A 21,489-nucleotide genomic window follows, 5' to 3' on the forward strand; every position below is an offset into this window, starting at 1 on the left:
GATAGTACATACCATGTCCTATGTTACACCAGTTGTGGAGTACTGGCTAGAATGAGAATTACCCCCAATGAGCCCACCAATAAGGATTGATCCTAGACCGACCACTCATCAGATAAGTGTTTTATTACTGGGCTACATCCCACCCATGAGTAATGATGACAGAAGGATGTTTTATTTAATGACACACTCAACACATTTTATTTACGGTTATATGGCGCCAGACATATGGTTAAGGACCACACAGATAAAGACCTGCGACGGCTGTGTACCTTTTCACCACCCAGGGCTCTCGGTGGGAAATTCAATCTGGGGGTCATGACTTATGGGTCAAATTTTCAGGTGTCAATTATTGAAAATCAGAGTCCTGGGCTTATGTTTATTCCTTTTAAAGGTCATTTGTATGTTTTTTTTACCCAATAATGTACATTATTATGAATTTGTATCTTAATTTAACACCATGAAATAAAATCTTATTAAAATATCCATCTAGCATTTCAGACTCTTGCATATTTTCGTACTTTCATAAAATGTTGGTAAATAATTTCGGAAACTATCCCTTCACACGATAGAAACTTTTTTGCATTTAATATTTTTTCACCATTATGTTCAAGCACTTTTTCAAGACAACTTAAATAAATGTAGTTTTATTTTGATGCATCAGCAAGACTTGTCTCCTTGCCTACTGTGGGTCAAATTTATGATTTTACACATATTTGACACGAGCCCTGACCACCTTTTTAATAAATTGTCATGGGATATAGACTTACAAAGAAAAATGCTTCCTGACCAAATGTTGATATTATACAATATAATTTGTGTATGCTGACAACACTTTTATACTTGTGAGCTTGTTCCTTGGTTAATATTAGCTTATCATCAATGTATAATGTTGACATTTAAGATTTATAAACCAATGAAATTGTGTCATTCTTTGGCTGCAGCATCAACTTGATTATGTCACAAGACATGACAACACCCAGCTATAATTTCATTTTCACCTAACTAATCACCAAATCACCCGTAATTTCATGCCATTCATTTAAATAACATAACTATATCATTAGGAAAATCCTACAATTTCTGTAACTGAAAAACATCACATCGACCATGACAACATTTGGGCACTATGGTTAAAAAAGTGATGTTAACACAAGATTTTTTCAAACAAAATCCATCACTCAGATGTGTGGTGTGAAATTTCCTAAATGGGGAGTGAAAAGATTTATATGCTCGCTGCAATGCATACAACTGGCGATGTTAAGTGCAAACGTTTCATTATGGTTTGTGTATTACCAGTATTACATGTACCTTTGAGTATAGTTCTTATAACATCAGTATTTATGTCTTGTTTTTGTTGGGGTTTTTTGTTTTGTTTTGAGGGTCTGTGTGTGTGTGTGCATATAAACTGGTAGCGATGAGTTAAAAACAGATGAAAAAGGAATTCCTCTGGTTGCATGGCAACTTAGGATTAGCAAGACAACAAGAATGTAATTATAATCACTTTATTATGTTATATCATGACATACACATGCGTCCCAGTGTGCAAATTACACGTTTCACATACCATTTTGTACACTGGTGTTGTCTTTTCATAGCAAAAAAGGTCTACAATTCATAATATTTCACACACCATTTGATAAACTGGTGGTGTTGTTTATTTAGTTTTTTTAACAGTAAAATGTTTTAAATGTTCAACAAATATGAAATTCAAAAACCAAAACCATCACGTAAATGTTATATATGAAATAATAGACAACAAAGAACAATAATCCATAACAAATACTAATGGTTTAACTACAATCACAATAATGTTATGTAATATATATTTACCATACTTGAAGCAACATGTACTGGTAAAATGAACACGGGATGCACTCGAGTTACTATTTAAATCCACCAGGATTTGTGTTACATGAGGCATTCTCACTACGTAACTCCTATTAACAATCTGTGGCATACAATTTGTAGTACTCTCTTCTTACATACCTCCCGCTGTACACAACTGGTAGCGAGTAATTAAAATCGTTTTCGTTTAATAGCTCTCACAATACAACTATATCACGTTGCAAGCTGCTACGATTTGCACAGTGAGAACACTCCTTTATTACTCTCAAGTGAAAACTAGTATTAGATCTACTTGATTCACATTTTTGGTGGATTTAAATATAGTTCCCAATGTTATAACTTAGATCAAAACCCTACCCTTTTTATATTGTAGAATAGTGTTAGTGTGTTAAAAACTACATATATAAAGTCACCAGTCAAACAATGGTTAAGTACTGGGTCCAAAATACAATGTTTCCTAAAACACAAACCTCAGACTTTTAATTTGATAATTTTCAAGTCCAATTGTGCCATTAACTTAATGTGATGTTGTTAACTAGTATAAACACAACATGGCTTTAAATCTCACTAATTTGGGCACAACAGAGATTTTTGTCTTTTCTGATGGCAGGAAGGCTATTTTAAGATACTTATCCCTGTTTATGGTGGAGCAAGCCAATTACTGTATGGTCCTACACAAATCAATGTACTTAGTTTTGTGTTGGCAACATGGTTAGATATGTTTTCATACATGTCGAAGTTACACTTCAGAAGCTCTGAATTACTTAACTCTAAAATCAGTCAATAGACCATTTAAACCAAAACAGAGCACGAACTGATTAAATGTGATTGTGTTCATAATTATTCAAGGAATTTTGCCTATTGTTAAAACAACAACAACATTTATTTCTACTCCTTAATTCAACGATTGCAGTTTGCCTCGATACAGGTGCTATAAGTTTCTTTTACCCGGTCCCCTTTAGGTCACTTGTGTAGTATATGAAGTCATCTTAAACTTAAAGTAGGGTATACCAGTTAGTGTATCATTTGGGAACATTCATAATGTACACCCTGGGTAGGGTGGGGTTCAGGTATTATGTATGAGAGTACGGGGAAAGGAGGGGGGATTTGCCAATAGAGTACATATGTCAAGCTCTTCATGTATACTTTTCATTGTGAAAGAAAGATGTGGGTAATGATCAAACATAAAAAAGGGTGTTAGAAAATCCCAGATTTTGTGCGTTACGTATGTTCTCTATGGATGGCCCCTTTATCAAAATAAAGTGAAACCTATCTAAACCAAACTCTGAACAAACTGGAAAACTGTCAAAACCTGCCACATTTCATGGTACCAAATTTTCTAAATTCTAAAATGTGACTCTCTAAACACCAGGGCCCGTGCTTATAAATCTCAAATGACGTCATATGCATACAATTTGTATGGTGTTGCCATGACGTTCACGTCTGACTCTATTAAATAGTCTATCGAGTCTAGACTCTAAATGTTTTATAAGCACCAGGCCTGGTCCACTCTAAATGGGATAAATATTGGGTCCCTGGCATGATCCGATTTAGACAGGTTTCACTGTACACTAATGGGTGTTTTTCAATATAATTCCATTTAACATGACGACATATACTAAATAATGAGGTGAATGGGGGGAGAGGGGGGGGGGGGGGGAGATTGCATAATTATTTATTTTAAGCATGGTGGGTCTACTGCAATATTTTCTTTATTAAAACTTGGTTTAAGCAATAATTTAAAATAATAAAAAATAAAATAAAATAAAAATAAAAACCAACTGCATCCCACCATCAATTCTGGACTAGCATCAATTAATGATTAGATAATAAAATACAACCCTCTGTAATCGAGCCACAATATTGCACCAGCTGACATCAAACAATACGTAACAGTCTCTGCAGGACTAGCACATCTAGAAACGTCACACAATCATTGTTAATCAGTCCATAGCAAAACTTATAATATATATATATTTATTAACCATATGGGTCTTAAATGTACGGGGTAATGTTGTTTTGATATCTGCATGCAGATTGCTTCTACAGCCACTGACTGGTTGGCTTAAAAATGGTGACATTTGGTTCGTTGTTTGCCATGGCTGGAACTTCACTCACATAATGCTTTCATTCATGATTACACATATGTTAAATACAGCTGGGTGGTATACTGTATATACACTTCGGTATATTATGTCAATACTATTTACCATACCGAGTAAATTTCAAAATACCAAATATTTTTATTGAAAAATGTTTCCCCATCATTTAGTAAAGTACAAACAATATATCTGACGAATACAAAATGGGTTGGGTATAAATCAGACGAGAGCCTTATGTATAGAATTTAATTAAGGATTTTCTTTTATTTCATTTACAGAAATGTTTTGGACTTATTTGTTTCATATATATGAAATGATATATTTTCATAAGCAGCGACTTTAGAAGCAAAGAAAAGTAATTATTTGCTAATGCAACATAATTGTATGATTTTCATTCATTTTGTATTGTAAACATTTGGCTGTAAAAAGGATGCAGTTATGCAATGATGCCACTTACATTACGTCATGTAAAAGTTTGTTTTATTTAACGACGCCACTAGAGCACATTGATTTTTAATCTTATCATCGGCTATTGGACGTCAAACATATGGTCATTCTGACACTGTTTTTTTTTTTTAGAGGAAACCCGCTGTCGCCACATAGGCTACTCTTTTTTACGACAGGCAGCAAGGGATCTTTTATTTGCGCTTCCCACAGGCAGGATAGCACAAACCATGGCCTTTGTTGAACCAGTTATGGATCACTGGTCGGTGCAAGTGGTTTACACCTACCCATTGAGCCTTGCGGAGCACTCACTCAGGGTTTGGAGTCGGTATCTGGATTAAAAATCCCATGCCTCGACTGGGATCCGAACCCAGTACCTACCAGCCTGTAGACCGATGGCCTGCCACGACGCCACCGAGGCCAGTTTTACGTCATGTAATGCATGTAAGATTTATATGACATGATGGCTGATGGTTTTGTTGTACACAGCAGGGAAATTTTTATATTAAAAACCAGTTAAGAGTGACAAAAAGAATAATCACCTCACTACAAGGTGTTACAAATTATCTGTTCCTCATGAATGAACATTTATTCACTGGGGACAGATAATTTGTAATTGCTTGTAGCTTGTTATATATATATATATATATACCTAGTTAAAAGTCCACTTGGTTTAGTAATAAATATAAAGAAGATTCTTTAAATGATTTGTATGAACATACATATATAATATGTCAAAAGTTCAGACACAAGATTGTTACAAAATGGTATATAAGATCACATCTTTGCTACATCAGTTTGGATGTACACGTATATCAAGTATATATGCAATATATTATTTACATGTATATACAACGGTTTTGACGGTATTATTATGCCTTTCATTAATTAATACTACAAATTTATATGATCACGGTAGACTAGCTTTACCAGGAGTTACACTGGAGCCATTTCAACAGAATACTGTAAATTGCAAACTTTCACCAACAAACATTGTTTTTGGCCTTCATTTAATCTCCCTCCCTAATAATACATGTATTTCCACCTACCATTCTATCACGTAGGAAGGTTACACCTCATATTATTTGGGTAGTGTTTTGCTAACATTTAATACCAGGGTAGACTAACAGTGAACTTCAAAAGGCAGAATATGGTTCAATTTAACTGTTATAAACCTCTCTGTATTCAATATATATAACCACTTACTCAAACAGCTTCTTGTTTTCAAACATAATGAACATCATGAAGTGTGGACCAACACTATATGGTTATCATATAAACCAGTAGAGTATAGACCTGGGGCCTAATTCACAAAGGTCTCTTAGGCTCTGCTAGACAACAAAGCATCCTCTTTGCAACTCTTTTAGCATTGCACTGTGTGATCTCAAAGTTGTGATACTCCCCTGGCCTGGTGCTTATAAAACATTTTGCGTCTAGACTCCAGACTCTATCAGTGTCTAACAGAGTCTGAGACACTAATAATGTTATGACAACGCCATACAAATTGTATGCGTATGACGTGATTAGAGATCGAGTCTGGACTCTATAAAAGTTTTATAAGCACGGGCCCAGCATAATAAAAGCTGGTTACAAAGATAAAAGTATGGATCAACATTATCGAGGTACAAAACAAACCAGCACGACCAAGATAACAGAGTATGGACTACCATGAAAAAGGTAGAGTACTTAGTAACCCAATTATTTGGAAAACAGAGTTGTCCAGCAAACTCAATTAGTTACAATAAAGGAAAATATGTTCAGTGAAAAAATCCATGTCAAAAAACATTAAAATTATAATTTGATCATAGATATTCAAAACAAAAATAATTCTGTGGTCAAGCGAGGAGCACCGGCAGTCAGTGGAGTCTGTTAATCCAAACTGTGTATCATCGTTCATGTATAGGACATAATTTTAACCACAGACTATCACAATTCTCAGTTTTCCCACCAAATGAAAGACCTAGTCTAAAAATTAGGACTGGCCAATCAATAGAAATTTTGGTTGAAATGAGAGGGTCACAGTAAACTTCCATCGAATGAATCTTTAACACCACCCCAGCATGAAAAAATTAATCAGCTATTGGGTGTCTAAGGGTTAGGATTAACGTCCATAGATGCACGGTCCTGACTGATCTTAGACCATTACTTAACCAATACAGTTGCCATCACTTATTGATGTACTAGTTACGGCGTGGATTATAGTATGTTTCTGATGCATGTGTATGGAAATTGTTTTATTTCTTTTCTCTACTGGCATAACCACAAATCCTGTTTGAGGTTCCAAAAGTAAAATATTAATGCATGAAAATATTTCCCTTTACGGTAGTGAACTTAAGAAGGTGACTTTAATGTGTTATTCAACTTACATTTATGAAATTCAACCACGATATTCTCGCTATCGTGGATCAACAACAATGACACTGTTTAGTTAATATCAGTTAATACTTAAAATTTGTTTAAGAATAAAATAAACAACATGTTTTCAAACTAAAAACATGACATGCAACTATTCATGCTAACACATAAAATATTTCATATGACATCATAAAATAAATAGTACCTATCAGTATTATGCTTCTATGCATGCATGATAAAAAATAAAATTATATGACCACATATATATATTTTGTATTTACAAAAAATACCCCAATAAAAGGCAAAAGATTTGTATAAAAGTAGTGTATAACCATGAAAATACGGGGCTTCTAGAATATTTTTTTTAATCCACTAGCCATGGGACCATTGATTTTTAAAATTTACTAGCCACAATTAAAAATTCACTAGCCCTACTTTACTTTAAATCAATACAATTTTACTAAATAATAGAAATAATAAGATATGTCACCTAAAGAGGGAGAGAGAGCTTAAAAACACTAACATTGGGGGTTGGGATGGGGTCAGGATATTCATATTTACAAAACAGACTTAACTGCAAAATTTGCCATTTTTGTTTTAACTAGCCATTAGACATGGCAATTGTAGTTATTTACTAGCCCATCACTTAATATCACTAGCCATGGCAGTGGGGCTACCATAATTTAGAAGCCCTGAAATATTAATTCAGTTGGTGATATTACTGAATTTGAATGGTATTTCAGGTTATGGTTTACAAAAAAAAAACCCCATCTATCTATCCAAAGATGTTTTCTCAATGTGAATAATATAATAAACTATTTAAATTTAGTTTACTGTATATTTTGTATTTTGGGAAGTAAAGGGGCAGGGTAGCAATCCTCTCTAAATGATTAAATATTCATTGCTATTGTTTAACAAATCTAAGTATGTAAATGCTTGTAATTTTCTAGTTTACTGATGGCAACGACAAAGAAAATATTCATGACAAACTAGCACAATATGTACCAAACAAAAGCTTCTCTATTACACCAGAACCTGACAAAATAATTTTCAAAAATTCAAAGATATAATAATTTTGTACAATTTAACTCAAATAAAATGTAACAAATTCATTTTTTGTTTTGTTTAGCTTTATGTTAAATTTATTATAAAATGTATATGCCAAATAATACTATTATATGTAGCTTCTGTAGAATTCAAGTCTGAATTCAACCACAGCTCAGTTTCATGTGTAAAACAATACATTATACTATGTACTAAATTCAGTTTGAACTCAAATGCAGTCTAGTCAATTGTGAAACAATATAGTCTTTGTAAAATTCAGTTTTTAATTTGAATACATATATAATATATATATACATATACAAACAGAAAAGTACATCAGTGTCATAAGGTTATTATTCACAGCAAATATATTTTTTACTACACAAATACAGGTAAATAAGGCACTTTTTTCTTACTTCACACAAAGCTGGAGTATAATAATTATCATCTCAAGCTAATGCCACATTTCTTACAAGTAACAATATTTTTCTTAAGAGTTGGTAAGATGGCACCATAATTTTAGCCTACATGTATTTCAGGGCTCAAACTTAACAATGGCACCATTGGTAATTGCCGTAGTTGCACTATGAATTCACGGATAGCAGTTTTTGCCAATGGATAAAAATTACTGCCATCGTTTAAGGGAACTATTTTTGGTTTTTATATTTGTTGCAAGAGTTATCAATTTAAAATTGCCAAAGTCAGGCTCAAAATTGCTGTCGGTGAGCATTTTGACTGTGGCAAAAATATTTCAAAATTGCCATAAGTAACAAATTTTTAAGTTCAAGCCCTATATTGGATATATGATTTTATTGTTTTTATTTCAACATAAATTAATTATATGATTAAATGCTTTAGCTAAAACAATAAAATTATCCAGGACATATTTTCTCTCCCATTAAATCACTGATAAATGAAACTGCAAAAGGAATTTTGGGGAAGGAATTATTATAAATACATCAGACTGTGTTTGAAAACAAGTTATGACTTTAAAATAATAAAATTCACCCCCTCAAACAAAATATGGAAAACGGTATGTGATATTTAATAAAGCAACAGCACTGTGTTGCTATTATTAACATCTATGGTTATCCAAAGGTTAAAAAATTCATTGTAAAATATAAATAGACCACAGTAAATAAACAGTTGAAGAAAAGCATTGACCTTCCTATTTTATCTTCAGAGAGGCATCTGAAAAGCTTGAAAACAATAAATAAACTTGCTTTCTCCAGAAACACCATATGTTGACATAAGGTGATCACTAAAAACAGTATTAAATGAACCCACTTTCTCTAGACACCCAAGTTGTAAACATTCATTAGCTGAACAACAGAGAACAAATATATTAAAGGTACATGTTGCCCAAGATGTAGAAAATATAGCCAATCTAAAAAAAATATGAACAAAAATTAATTACAATATAATGTAATATCACATGTGGGGAGAAAAATGTATCAATATTTTTTAAAAACCTGTAATATTAACACGATTCTTGTTGAAATTTTGATAACAGTATATTAGTATAGTCATAGGGGTGGGGGCAGTTTTAAGCTTCTACAAACATCAAAGTTAAAGCAAAATGCCAAATGTGTAAAATTAATATTCAATGTTAAAAAAACTAAAAAAATAATTTCTGTTTAAAATATCTGAAAATTTGCTATAAGTATTAAAAATATCGTAAAATGTTGAATAGGGAACCATGTACCTTCAACAGCTCCAAACCATTTTTTAACAAACCAAAAATAATAATCTGTAATTAAAATGACCTCATATCTAACAGGGTGGTGTGTGGTATACAGGCCACGAAGTTAGCAGAATTCCGTGACCACAAATTCCAGATTTTGTATTAGAAGTGTTACATTATGAGATGAACTCCCAAGATCACTTTTACGATTCCACATGAATCTTAATGTTTTTTTTAACCCCAATTCAATACATGGGTATATATAATTTTTCCATCAATTCTAATTCGTTAAGACACTGGGTTTCTCACATACAATAACTGCAACAATTATTCCAAAGCACTTAACCATTTCATCAGGTTTAAAAAAAAAAAAATGTATGCTGAATCACAAGTTTATAAATGTATACCATCTTTATTCAGAGACCGTGACATCAATCAGATCTACTGACTCTGATTCAAGCTTTTTTATTTTTTGTTGCAGTGTGCTCATAGGAATATTATATAAATTACATGCCTGCTTCAACTTCAGCTTGCCATTCTTAACCAACTTTGCTATTTTGGGAAGCTGACTACTATCATAAGTCTTGTAGTGACCTCGTTTCTGGGGAGCATATCGACTCCTCGGCGACACTTGAAGGGATCCTGTTTCTCTGTAAGCTTTCAGCTTGCATTGAAGAGTGCTTTTTGGTATCCCATACTGATTACATGCTTGCTGCTGAGTGATCCTTCTCTGATCAACACTCTGAAGAATTTCCATCAGAATCTCAGCACTGTAGTGTTTGTAGTTTCCTCTGAATGTCCGGATGGCATTTGGACTCAGTTCTCCAGTTGATGGTCCTGCTCCATCACTATCAATGTGAAGCAAGTTGGGATCATCATCTAACGAATCCCTGAGAGTCTCAAACTCAATGTCTTGTGGCATGTCTGTCACATCCTCCTCTTCCTGGTGTTTGCCATCCCAGACATACTCCACTTTACAAGCAGATGTTCTTGGAGGTTTCCAGTCTTCATCCCTTGGATCTGCGTCACCACCCATATATTCTTCTGTGTCATCTATTTCCTCTGTATTCTCATTCGATTCTATAAATCCTGTCTGATTTTCATTCGATTCTATAAATCCTGTCTGATTTTCATTCGATTCTATAAATCCTGTCCGATTCTCATCCATAGAAGAGTCAGTACTAACTGTTGCTATTGGTCCTTCTGGTGAACTGCTATCATCTACATTTACAGAATCATTACTTGCTGTCTTCATTCTAGACTTCATTTGTTTCAGCTTAAACTGGAGAGTACTTTTGGGTATGTTGAACTGCCTGTGGGCTTCCAACTGTGAAAGGTGACCTTGTATGACAAGATCAAGTATTTGTGGTAGCAGTTTAGTGTCATAGGTTTTATAGCTACCTCGACAAATCGGTCGTTTTGGAACAATCCATTTATCTGAAGAATTAGGTTCCTCCATCTTTAACTTTTGGGCCAAAAGTGATGAAATAAATTTGTTCTTTGGTTTGTCATCAACAGGGGGAGAAGAAACATCTAGAACTACTGGTGTTCCATCTGCATTTGGCTTTGGCAAGATGAATCTAGGAATGCTGAAATGCCTGGCCGCCTGCTGCATGGTCACCTTACCTTGTTCGACTAGTTTCATCACTTTCTTAATTGGTTCAGTTCCAGTGAGCCCTGGTATCTTCATCAGCTCTTGTTGATGCCTAAGATCAGCCATATCCACACATATATTATTCCCTGACTCACTAGTTGCACTGCTCGAGTCATTTTCCACATCACACTGAAAAAATCCCTTACTAGATGGACCGTGTGCATCTGTGTACTCCTTTTGAAGAACCATTTCATCAGACTCCATTGCGATAGGATCAGTACCAGACTGCACATTCAAAATCTGAATGGAAGAATTATTAGAGATAATGTTTGGATCTTCACAAATATCTTTTTTCATTTCATTTACCACTTGCTCTTTAAATTTCTGTTCCTTCAGAGCTTTCACTTTTGCCTGGAGTGTTCGTCTTGGTATGCCATAATCATTAACCACTTCACTGTAAGACATTTTACCTTCAACAACATTTTCGACTAAGGAAGGCACAATAGCTGTGTTGTAAACTTTATAGTATCTGTGAGATTTGCTCTCCTCATTAGAACTACCTCCTTCTAGTAAAGCCTGAATTGTTGGATTTTCAGATGCTCCACAATTAGACAATTTGGCATCACAATTTTCTTCATTTTCCTCATCAAGCGCTTGTATAACTTGCCTCAACTGTTCAGCATTGCATGAAGCAATCATTGAGCTTGGATTTACTACATCTTCATCAGAAGGGAAAACTTGCTGCAAGCTCCATGCTTCATGATTGGTGTCATCAACATTCTCATTTGTAGAATATTCATCTGCTGAACTCCTTTTCATCTTGTACTGTTTGATTCTTGCCTGCAGAGTACTCTTCGGTATATTGTATTGCTTACAAGCTTCCATTAACCGAATCTGCCCTTCAGCAACCGACATGGCCACACCTGGTAATATGTCACTGTTATATGACCTATAACTTTTGGACAATTCAACCCACACTTGAGGACTAGAAGATCGAGATGTAGCTGAAGGACTGTCATTCTCCTCAGTCTCCACTGATACCTGACTGTTCTCGGCTACAAATGCCTCATGCTTGTCACCTGTGTCAAGAGCAGATGTTTGTGGTTTCCCATCCTTATTGATAACAGTGTCATCACTGGTGGAAATACATGCTTGAAAGGCCTTGTATCTGTTCACCTTCTTTTCTAGAGTGCGTCTAGGAACTTTGTATGCAATGGAGGCATCCTCTACAGACATGTTTCCAGAACAAACCATTTTCACTGCCTCTATGACATGACGTGGGCCAAACACTTTGTTCTCAGCTTGGTTTGGACTGTCCGTTTTCGGCTTTGAACTGCAACACAAGCAACAGATTTATTACTAACATGAAAAACCAACATTAAATGCACAACCAAATTAATTATTTTTTATTTTCCATTGTCACTATACTAAAATAGCATTTATTTAGTTTCGAGATATGGTGTGAAACAAGATTTAATAGGGAGAAAGCCCACTTAAATTCTTTCAAACTTACCCCAAAATGTTTTAGACGATTCATCCAAACATGGCAGCTTCAATGAAAATACAATGGCAATATCCAAGTCTTCAAATCTCAAGGATGAAAGTGTTATCGAGATCAAAACTGTATTCCCATACCACTGCATGCACTCATGAATCAACTGTTAAAACAGTGAAAAAGGAAATTTCTATACCAAATCACGTAACCTGATATGCTCTGAAATTGGAATGGAACTACTGAAAATTATTTTTAATCTTAATGGAACCAGTTAAGATTACTTACTAATGACAATTAATATATATATAAAAACCAAACTTTCTAATAACCAAATTTATGAGTTAATAAAATTTATAACTGGGTTATCCCCAGAAAAAAAAATGTTGAGACTGTAAAATACTAATTTTCTGTAAGAGTTGTTTCAGGCAAGTGTGTAAATCAGAGGTATAATTACATATCATAGACAGTCTAATGCAGCCACACAAAGGAGTCAAAAGTGGCTACTTAAGACAGGTGGCCGCTGAAAACAGACTGCCACTTCTAGTGTTCAAAAATGTTTGTTCTATGTTGTTTTTACAACTAGCATGTACACACCTAAAATCATGTAACATTGAGACGACAACGTACGTTGTGTTGAAGACTTTTAAAAAACAAAACAAACATGCATAACCAGCCAGGCTCAAAGAAATACCCTCCGTCATGTAACACTATATTAATTTTAGAAATAAGCATAATTCATATTACAATTTGTCGGTTTCAACAGAGGATTCCTTTGAGCTGATTTAGATAAGTGTAACTGATGTTGGAAATACATTTTAACTAATTTATAACAGGCTATTATTCATGGCTAAGACAGACAATTTACAACAGGCTACTCTCCATGGCTAAGACAGACAACAAAAATAAGTTTAAATATTTGGATTCCCTGACGCCACATAAACAGAACTTGAGCATGGCCATCCATTTTATTTTGGGTAAACCTACGTATATTTAGCTTGGGACCATAATACCCATATTTAGCTGGTGCATCACCAAGTAACATTCAGCTACATTATTATCGGATATAATTTTAAAACATTATTAAAGCTTCTGCAAAATATAGGGCATACATCATACAACTGCAGGAATTAATTTTATATATAAAGCATTGTAATTTAATTGAACTGATGTGTTATTTTTTTAAAAGAAAAGAATTATTAATACCATTTCAAAGACCAGAGGCGGGACGTAGCCCAGTGATAAAGTGTTCGCTTGATGCACGTTCGATCTAGGATCGATCCCCGTCGGAGGACCTGTTGGGCTATTTGTTTTCGTTCCAGCCAGTGCTTCACAACTGGTGCAACTAAGACCGTGGTATGTACTATCCTTTCTGTGGGATGGAGCATATAAAAGATCCCTTGCTGCCAATCGAAAATAGCCAATGAAGTGGCGACAGTGGGTTTCCTCTCTTAATATCTGTATGGTTCTTAACCATATGTCGGACGCCATATAACCATAAATAAAATGTGTTGGGTGCATCATTAAATAAAACAAATCCTTCCTTCCTTCCTTACTTACTTCAAAGACCATTCAAGGAAAAATCTGTCCAAATGTTTAAAATTAAAGATCTTAATATTTTTGTGCTTAAATGCCGAATTGGAAAGAAAAGCAGACAAACTGAGGTAATTTTGTTCTGGCTGAACCATGACGAGTACAAATTGAACAAGAAAAAAACAATGTTCACTTACTGCTTTAACAACCAAGCAAAGGGAGATAAACACCTGTCTTCATTCTTCATAGCTTCTTCAAATCACGGCCGCTATTAAATTAGGTTTGTTTTGTTCAAATGTTTAAGGGAGATTTATTACAAAATTTCATTTAAAATAGATTTGATCGTTTCTTCATGTTTTTTATTCATATAAATGTAACTTCATCTTTTAATCTTGTTTTCATCACAGTACTCACGAAAAATATCAACATCGTTGCCCACTGTCAGGCTGTCCCATTAAAATACCTCTGTTGAAACAGGATTTTAACATTGTTAGATATCCACAGCGTTGGTCAATTAAAAGAAGCGGCTGCTTATACACAATGCAGACTAGAAGTTCAAGGAATAACTACTTTCCCCCCCATGTACCTATACTCTTGTTCACACCATATCTCTCAACTAAATTATCTCACAATGCAAGTGCCTACAGCATAGGTACATCACAAAACATTAAAATACAAGTTATGTATGATATATCTCACAGGTAAAAAGAAAAGAAAAAAAATGTTTTGCAGAGAGAAAGAAAAACTATTATAAAATGCCACTGCAACCAATACTCAATGTAACACTAAGAGTTAGATGAAATAATTCATTCAACTGGGTCTTAAAACCAACTTGCAGTTAAAAATTAAATACAACCTAAAGACTGAAACAAAATGATCATAATATAATACACCATCTAAATGTACTTTCAAAGCAGGCAATTACCTGCTTGGTATAAAAATGAATGGATGAATGAATGTTTAACATCACCCCAGTACAAACATTTGATCAGCTATTGGTAAATATATAATGTGTGTCAGAAATTTAACAACTCTTAGTCATAAAAGTCAACAACAACAAAAAAGAAAGGAGTGTTTATTTAATGACACCTCACGACATCATAAACTACAGCTATTTGGTATATCTTAAAATTATAGCAGCTGACATAATATAGCAAGGTTAACTGCTACCACAACATTGAGTGTGATTATGCTGGTATAATAAAACATCTTGTTAACTTACACATGCACAAAATCATTGTGTATATTTTCATCTGGCAATCTTTCTTACTTAAAGTTTTGCAGCAAATTAAGTCTTAGACAAATTGCCTTTGCTATTGTGTGCCTAAATCTTGATAAGGGTGTTTACTGCTATGGAAATCAATCAAACTATTTATATTCTGAATGATCTAATAAAAGTAATTAGTTTATTGTATTTATAATATTTCCATGACACTATTTTATATAAGAACAATCCTACAGTACATTAATCTTGGTAGCTAAAATATGGCTATAAATATTGTGATACACCATAGTACAAAATTGTTCACAAAATACCAACACTACCGTATATCGCTGTGTATTAGCTGACTTTTTGATACAAAATTTATCAAGTCAAAGGCTGGGGTCGGCTTATCTAAGGAGTCAACATTTTATTGGAAATGTAAAGTTAGAATAGTGACGTCACGGCTCGACTCGATCTATTGTCATTATTGTGCTCTGCATTTCCACAGGGGGGTCGGCTTATATACAAGGTCTATAATTTTAAAGCCGATTTGGAGGATGAAACTAGGGGGTCGGCTAATGCATGGAGTCGGCTAATACACAGCGATATACGGTACTTCTTTTAAGTTCAAAGCAACATTAAAAACAATTTAACAATTAGAAACAGCAGATTGAATCAACTACCCACAAAGAAGGCCTTACAAATTGGAGATACCAATACTAGAATGTAACCATGTCACTCATATTGACTACACTTGGATCTCCTAATTTTTTGCTGTCTGCCATTTTGCTTTGTTATGGAATACTTTTCAAGGTGGAAGCCTCTGAAGTATGTCAAGTAATAAATAAGACGTCCTGATGATTGCTTTAGATTATATCTCATCCTTCCACTCCTCATTCAAAGAGTATTTAATAAAACAGCAAAATGGCAGCCAGCAAACAAATTATGCTTTTTGTCCTAGGATATCTCAGCGAAGCCTATACAGGTGATATGGTTACCATCTATAGTCCGTCCCATCCTTTTATTAAATGTTTTTTTTGTAAATAATTTTGGTTTGGTCTGACGTAATAGAAAAAGTAAGTGTGTTTTGGAAATAACAAAAAAAAGACAAGTTTTTGTGTGCAATTAAAAAATTTAATCGGTATTGAAATAATAAAACTAACCATAGTAAGAAAACAACGCTTACGGCGTAATGGTCGCCATTTTGGTTTATAGACTGGTGTAGTCTTGCTACGAAATAACTAATAGTCAGAGTTATCTCAATAAAGCAAAACTAGACTATTCCATAAACCGAAATGGCGGCCATAATGTTGTAAGCGTCTTTTTAAAAAAATATAGTATGTATTACAGTTTTATTTATTTGTAAACCGATTATTTTTTTAATTGCACACAAAAACTGTCTTTTTTTGTTATTTTCAAAACACTTTTACTTTTTTACTTACGTCAAAACAAATTATTTACAATTATTTTTTTTTATACAAGGATAGGAAGGACTTTTCATGCTTTATGGTAAGAGAATAATTTATCGTAGTTGTTAACAATGTGGTTTGGATTTTAATAGATGACACAGAATCATGAAAAATTTATCCTATATTACAGAAAATACCACGGACTGACAAACAGAACTGGTTATAACCAACATATTTTGTGGGTTTTTGTTTCTTATACTGTTGAAGGGTTTTGTGGGGTTTATTTTTATGGGGGGTTACTTTTTTGTAGGGTTGGGTTTGTTTTTTGATTTGTTTTTGGGAGGGGGGGGATGGACGAAAGGCAATCTATATTGAAAAAACCCTAGCTCTTTTTCAGATTTCTTTCCCCAATTTTTAAACATCAAAACTTGATTTTTAAAAACCATGACTTTCACTACATCCAGTTCTGATTATCACACTAACACTTTCCTACTAAATGTTCCATTAAAATTAGCTTGGCTGATAAATCAGTAATAAACATTTTTATTAGGAAATTAGGGTAAACTTGGATTATTTTTGGTAATATATATACTTCCATGAACATTGTCTTTTAAAAAGTAAAAGGTATAATGTAGTGGGGGGAAAAAGGGGAGTTGGAATTAGAGTAATGGTACTAAGACCCATAAAGTATACCATAGGAGATATAATATATATATATATATATATATATAGGTTGTAATTTAGCAGGCTTCCATAATTCCATGAATCTTAGAATCTGAGTCAGAAGATGAAATCCAAAAATATTTATTGACATAATTTTACAAATTTGGATGTATCCTAAAAAAATTTTTAAAAGAAAAACAGGAATTTAGCAGGATTCTGTGTTTCCGTAAATAATTTTTTTTTGGTCAGGAAGTACAAGATTAAGAGACAAAATTCCAAAATATCTATATTAAATCATGTTTATGATTCTGGCGGAATCCTAAAAAAACTAAATCTCCAAATTCAATGTCTGACTTGTATTCAGATGAAATGACCTTGGAGGAAAATGGAGGGGGGGGGGGGGGAGAGAGAGAGAGAGGGAGAGAGGGAGGGAGAGAGAGAGAGAGAGAGAGAGAGAGAGAGAGAGAGAGAGAGAGAGAGAGAGAGAGAGAGAGAGAGAGAGAGAGAGAGAGAGAAGAAGAGGAGTGGATAATCCTTCACATTTGAGGTGTGCATGCACAATTGCCAGCCAAGTGCACTTAAATTTCATCTCAGCATTTTTTATCATCTACCTAAAATATGACAACAGTGCAAATTCTGCTGGTTAAATGAATAAAAGCTGGTTTAACACCATCCAGCCCACCTTTGATACATCCTTGATTTATTATTAATGTCATTATAACTTGGGATCATTTACTTATATGTTTATGTGTGTGTTATTCAAAATACTTTTTTGTTAATATGCATCCTACACTCAACATGTTTCCTGCTATGCTTATTACTCGCCTTATATTTCCAAATGTGAAGGACTGTATCATCAATTTGAAAGAAGAACAAATTTCAGGCAGGGCTAAAATCCAAACTTCTGGAAAAAATAAATGCATGTGTTTTTTCAAAACATTTCACCTACCTTTCAGTATTGGGTGTGCTCTGGTTGGTGTACTGTAGAGTTGTACTAGGATCTGCTGTAATAGCCTCATCGGCACCTGGTACCGCCATAACCATCACAGGAAACGTGCTGAAAATAAGTAATAAACAAATGTTGACAACAGTCAGGGAGTATAGTGTCACATTAAAGCAATAACTAATCCTTAATATGTAATTAACTTGTGGGGAAAAAAAAAAGCAGTGCCAATGGTTAATAAAATATAAAGGCTGGTAGAAAGTTTGAAACACCTAACAATGTTGAATGGTTTTAAACAAGTTCATTCCAATGAATAGTATATGTATTTGGTTAAACAAAAATATTAACACTGGATAACAAGCATTCTTAATGTACAAACAAAGCAATACATGCCCACTACCAGGCCCAAAACATTTCTTATCTCCAAAGTTCAAGGACCGTAAGTCTGTCAAAAATGGGCAAATCCATATTAAAAGTCAAACTTGATTTTTAACTCTACATGATAAAGCTATACACAAAATTTCAGCTCACTATCTTGAGGCATTGTGAATAAAAAGTCTGGAAAACGAGTGGAACAAACAGATGGAAATGAAACCTATATTGTCTCCTCCAGCAGGACCAATAAAAAGGATGGTTCCACAAACCTCAGAGATCATTACAACTGATATAAAACATGTTTTGACAGAGATCTCCTTATAATAGTTTAGGTACAGGGTGGACAAAACTAAATTAAAAAGATATTTATCAAGATTAAAGAGTCACCCTTGAGAAGTGCCCGTTTCACATTTTTCTGTTTCCTTTGACTGTTTTTCATCTGTTTCTTTGATGGTGGCATCTTGTGATGTGAACGGAGAAAGGGATGATGGGACTGGTGATGATGAACAGGAATCATTGAGTGTTATTTTATATGATTCTTCAGATCTAAACAACAAAAAGTATCAATAAACCTTTTTTAACACATATGATGGGAATGGGTTGGAATTGCATCATCAATTGTTGGCATTAACCAATCAACTTTCAATTAAATACAAATATACCACAGATTTGAATCATTAGGACTATGCACCTGTTGTCATCTCCACCATGAGTCATCGACGACACACATTGCAAATCACTTTATTTTACATTTAGTACCTATTCACTATCCGCTTTCTCTATGTAGACATGAAAATAAACCAATACCATATTTTCATCATTCACATTTAAGAACAATTACTGTTAACATTTTCAACGAGCATCACATTAGCAGAGATCAAAATATAAATAAATGTTCAATTACAATTATCACTGGAACATCACTAATTTATACTTAATAACCAGTTTAAAAGTGCTGGGATGTCATTAAACAAACAAACAAAAAGTGTTCTATCTTTATGCGTAAGTATCAGAGATCGCTACACAATTTTAAAACATTAAACAGTCATTGCTAATCAATTTTCAATTGACTAGAAATATCACTAATCATGATTTTGAAGACTAAATGTTCCCTGCAGGCACAATTATTAACTATTATTATTAAAACGTTCTGTGTGTTTATAGCTTGATTGATAAATTGATAACTGAACTTGAAGTGTGCCTTGTCAACACATAAACAAAATCCACATATATTTATATCTTAAAAACTAATGAAGATGAACTGAAATATGTGAAAACAATTGTGTTATCTGGCAGCATTAGTTACTAGGATGTAAAAAGAGTAAAAACTGTACACCTACCTCGGCTCAGGCCGACTAGAGTTTTGACTAGCTGCTGACTGGTTGGCTGATTTATCACAAGAAATGCCATCACCGGAATTGTGAGTGTTGTCACTTTCCTCTTTTTTTTCAACAGGAAGAATGCCCTTTTTTCTTCTGGCGGCTGATAGCTTGGGGCATCTTTCAAACCTACAAAATTAACAATGTTCATGGTCTTTCAAATGTCTTAAAAGAATATGTATAACCTAACATTAATAATACTCTATCAAAAACATTTGTGCACAATAGGCGTGTAACGAATACACACGACGACGAATATGAGGTGACGAATACGAATATGTATTCACGTCCATGAACACAAAAGTGAAAAGGTTTTGCAGAAAGAAGAATGGAGAAAACTGGGTGTTTTCTCTTTTATGGATATATTAACCTTCTGAGTATTGCAGCCCTTGGTTTTTGAAAAACAAAGGCGAGTGAAAAATCGCACACCTCAAAAAGCTTAGGCGAGTGAAAAATCGCACTCATCAAAATGATAAGGCGAGTGAAAACAAAGCATTATTAATTTATGAAGTAATAGGTACATGTAAATGCAGACATATTTTGCAAAATTGAACCAATAAACCAATAATGTTTTCTTCAAATTTTATGTCTGGTTCATTAGTGTAGTCTGACTATACACACCTTTTTAGTGTTAGATGATTTGATGAACATGCAGCTAAATATATATAGGAATCAACTTGTCTTGAATTTCATTATTATGTACAACGAACATGATTAGGATAGTTGGGATGGGAAAAACCCACTGGTTCCGAGGTGGTGGTTCATGAACTATGACCCAAGTATCTCTGGTGTGCACTTCCGACTCATATTATTAAAACATTTTTTTAAAATAACTCGTGAAACATAGGCCTACAATTACCTCAATTGATTTTGTTGGTTGGGACATTGACATTCACATGGCATTTTTAATTCAACCAGTCTCCCTCCCTCAACATTTTGTAACACGTCATTTAACCTACCATTACAAGATACGAACGGCTCTGACAGCGTTACGTCATTGGTCCCAATGTTGTTGATAAAAAATATACAAACTCGATAAGATCTGTCATTACAAAGGATTTTATTGCAAATGTGGGATGCCATAATAAAGATAGTAAAAACCCCATAATTTCAGACACCAGCATCAATGCGTAATAAGTTGTCAAGTTGACCAGCGTGTGGGTGCAGAATTCCAAGATTAAAAATAATCTGACCCCAATACCTGATTGGTCAATATGCCACAGTACTGCAAATCAAATCATGTTCCAGTCACATGGTCCATGACTTTCTATCAAACGAAACAAAAATTAAATAGCAGGGGTTGAATTAAAAAAAAATTTTTTTTACCACTATCCCAAAGGAAAAGTGAATTTAAAAAAAAACTTTTCTGTCTAAAAATGTAGTCCCTTCAATTATTAATGTACCACTAGTTTTCCTGACTGTG

The 21,489-nt window shown here is 33.9% G+C and overlaps 1 protein-coding gene across 3 annotated transcripts in view; it reads right to left on the reverse strand.

The window, feature by feature from the left end:
* LOC121367611 (mucin-5AC-like) overlaps positions 1-21,489 on the reverse strand; it is a 53,890-nt gene that overhangs the window by 24,090 nt on the left and 8,311 nt on the right. For 2 of the 3 annotated variants that reach the window (XM_041491890.1, XM_041491892.1), the window contains exons 2-4: positions 20,028-20,195; positions 19,075-19,233; positions 18,319-18,426 (exon numbers count right to left, since the gene is read on the reverse strand). In XM_041491890.1, coding sequence (XP_041347824.1) covers positions 18,319-18,426; positions 19,075-19,233; positions 20,028-20,195 — 435 coding nt within the window. Of the gene's footprint in view, positions 1-7,342; positions 12,402-18,318; positions 18,427-19,074; positions 19,234-20,027; positions 20,196-21,489 lie in introns of those variants that run through there. The other variant, XM_041491889.1, reaches the window with a different exon arrangement.

Source organism: Gigantopelta aegis, chromosome 3 (genome assembly GCF_016097555.1).
Source record: "Gigantopelta aegis isolate Gae_Host chromosome 3, Gae_host_genome, whole genome shotgun sequence".
Classification (NCBI taxonomy): Eukaryota; Metazoa; Mollusca; class Gastropoda; order Neomphalida; family Peltospiridae; genus Gigantopelta; species Gigantopelta aegis.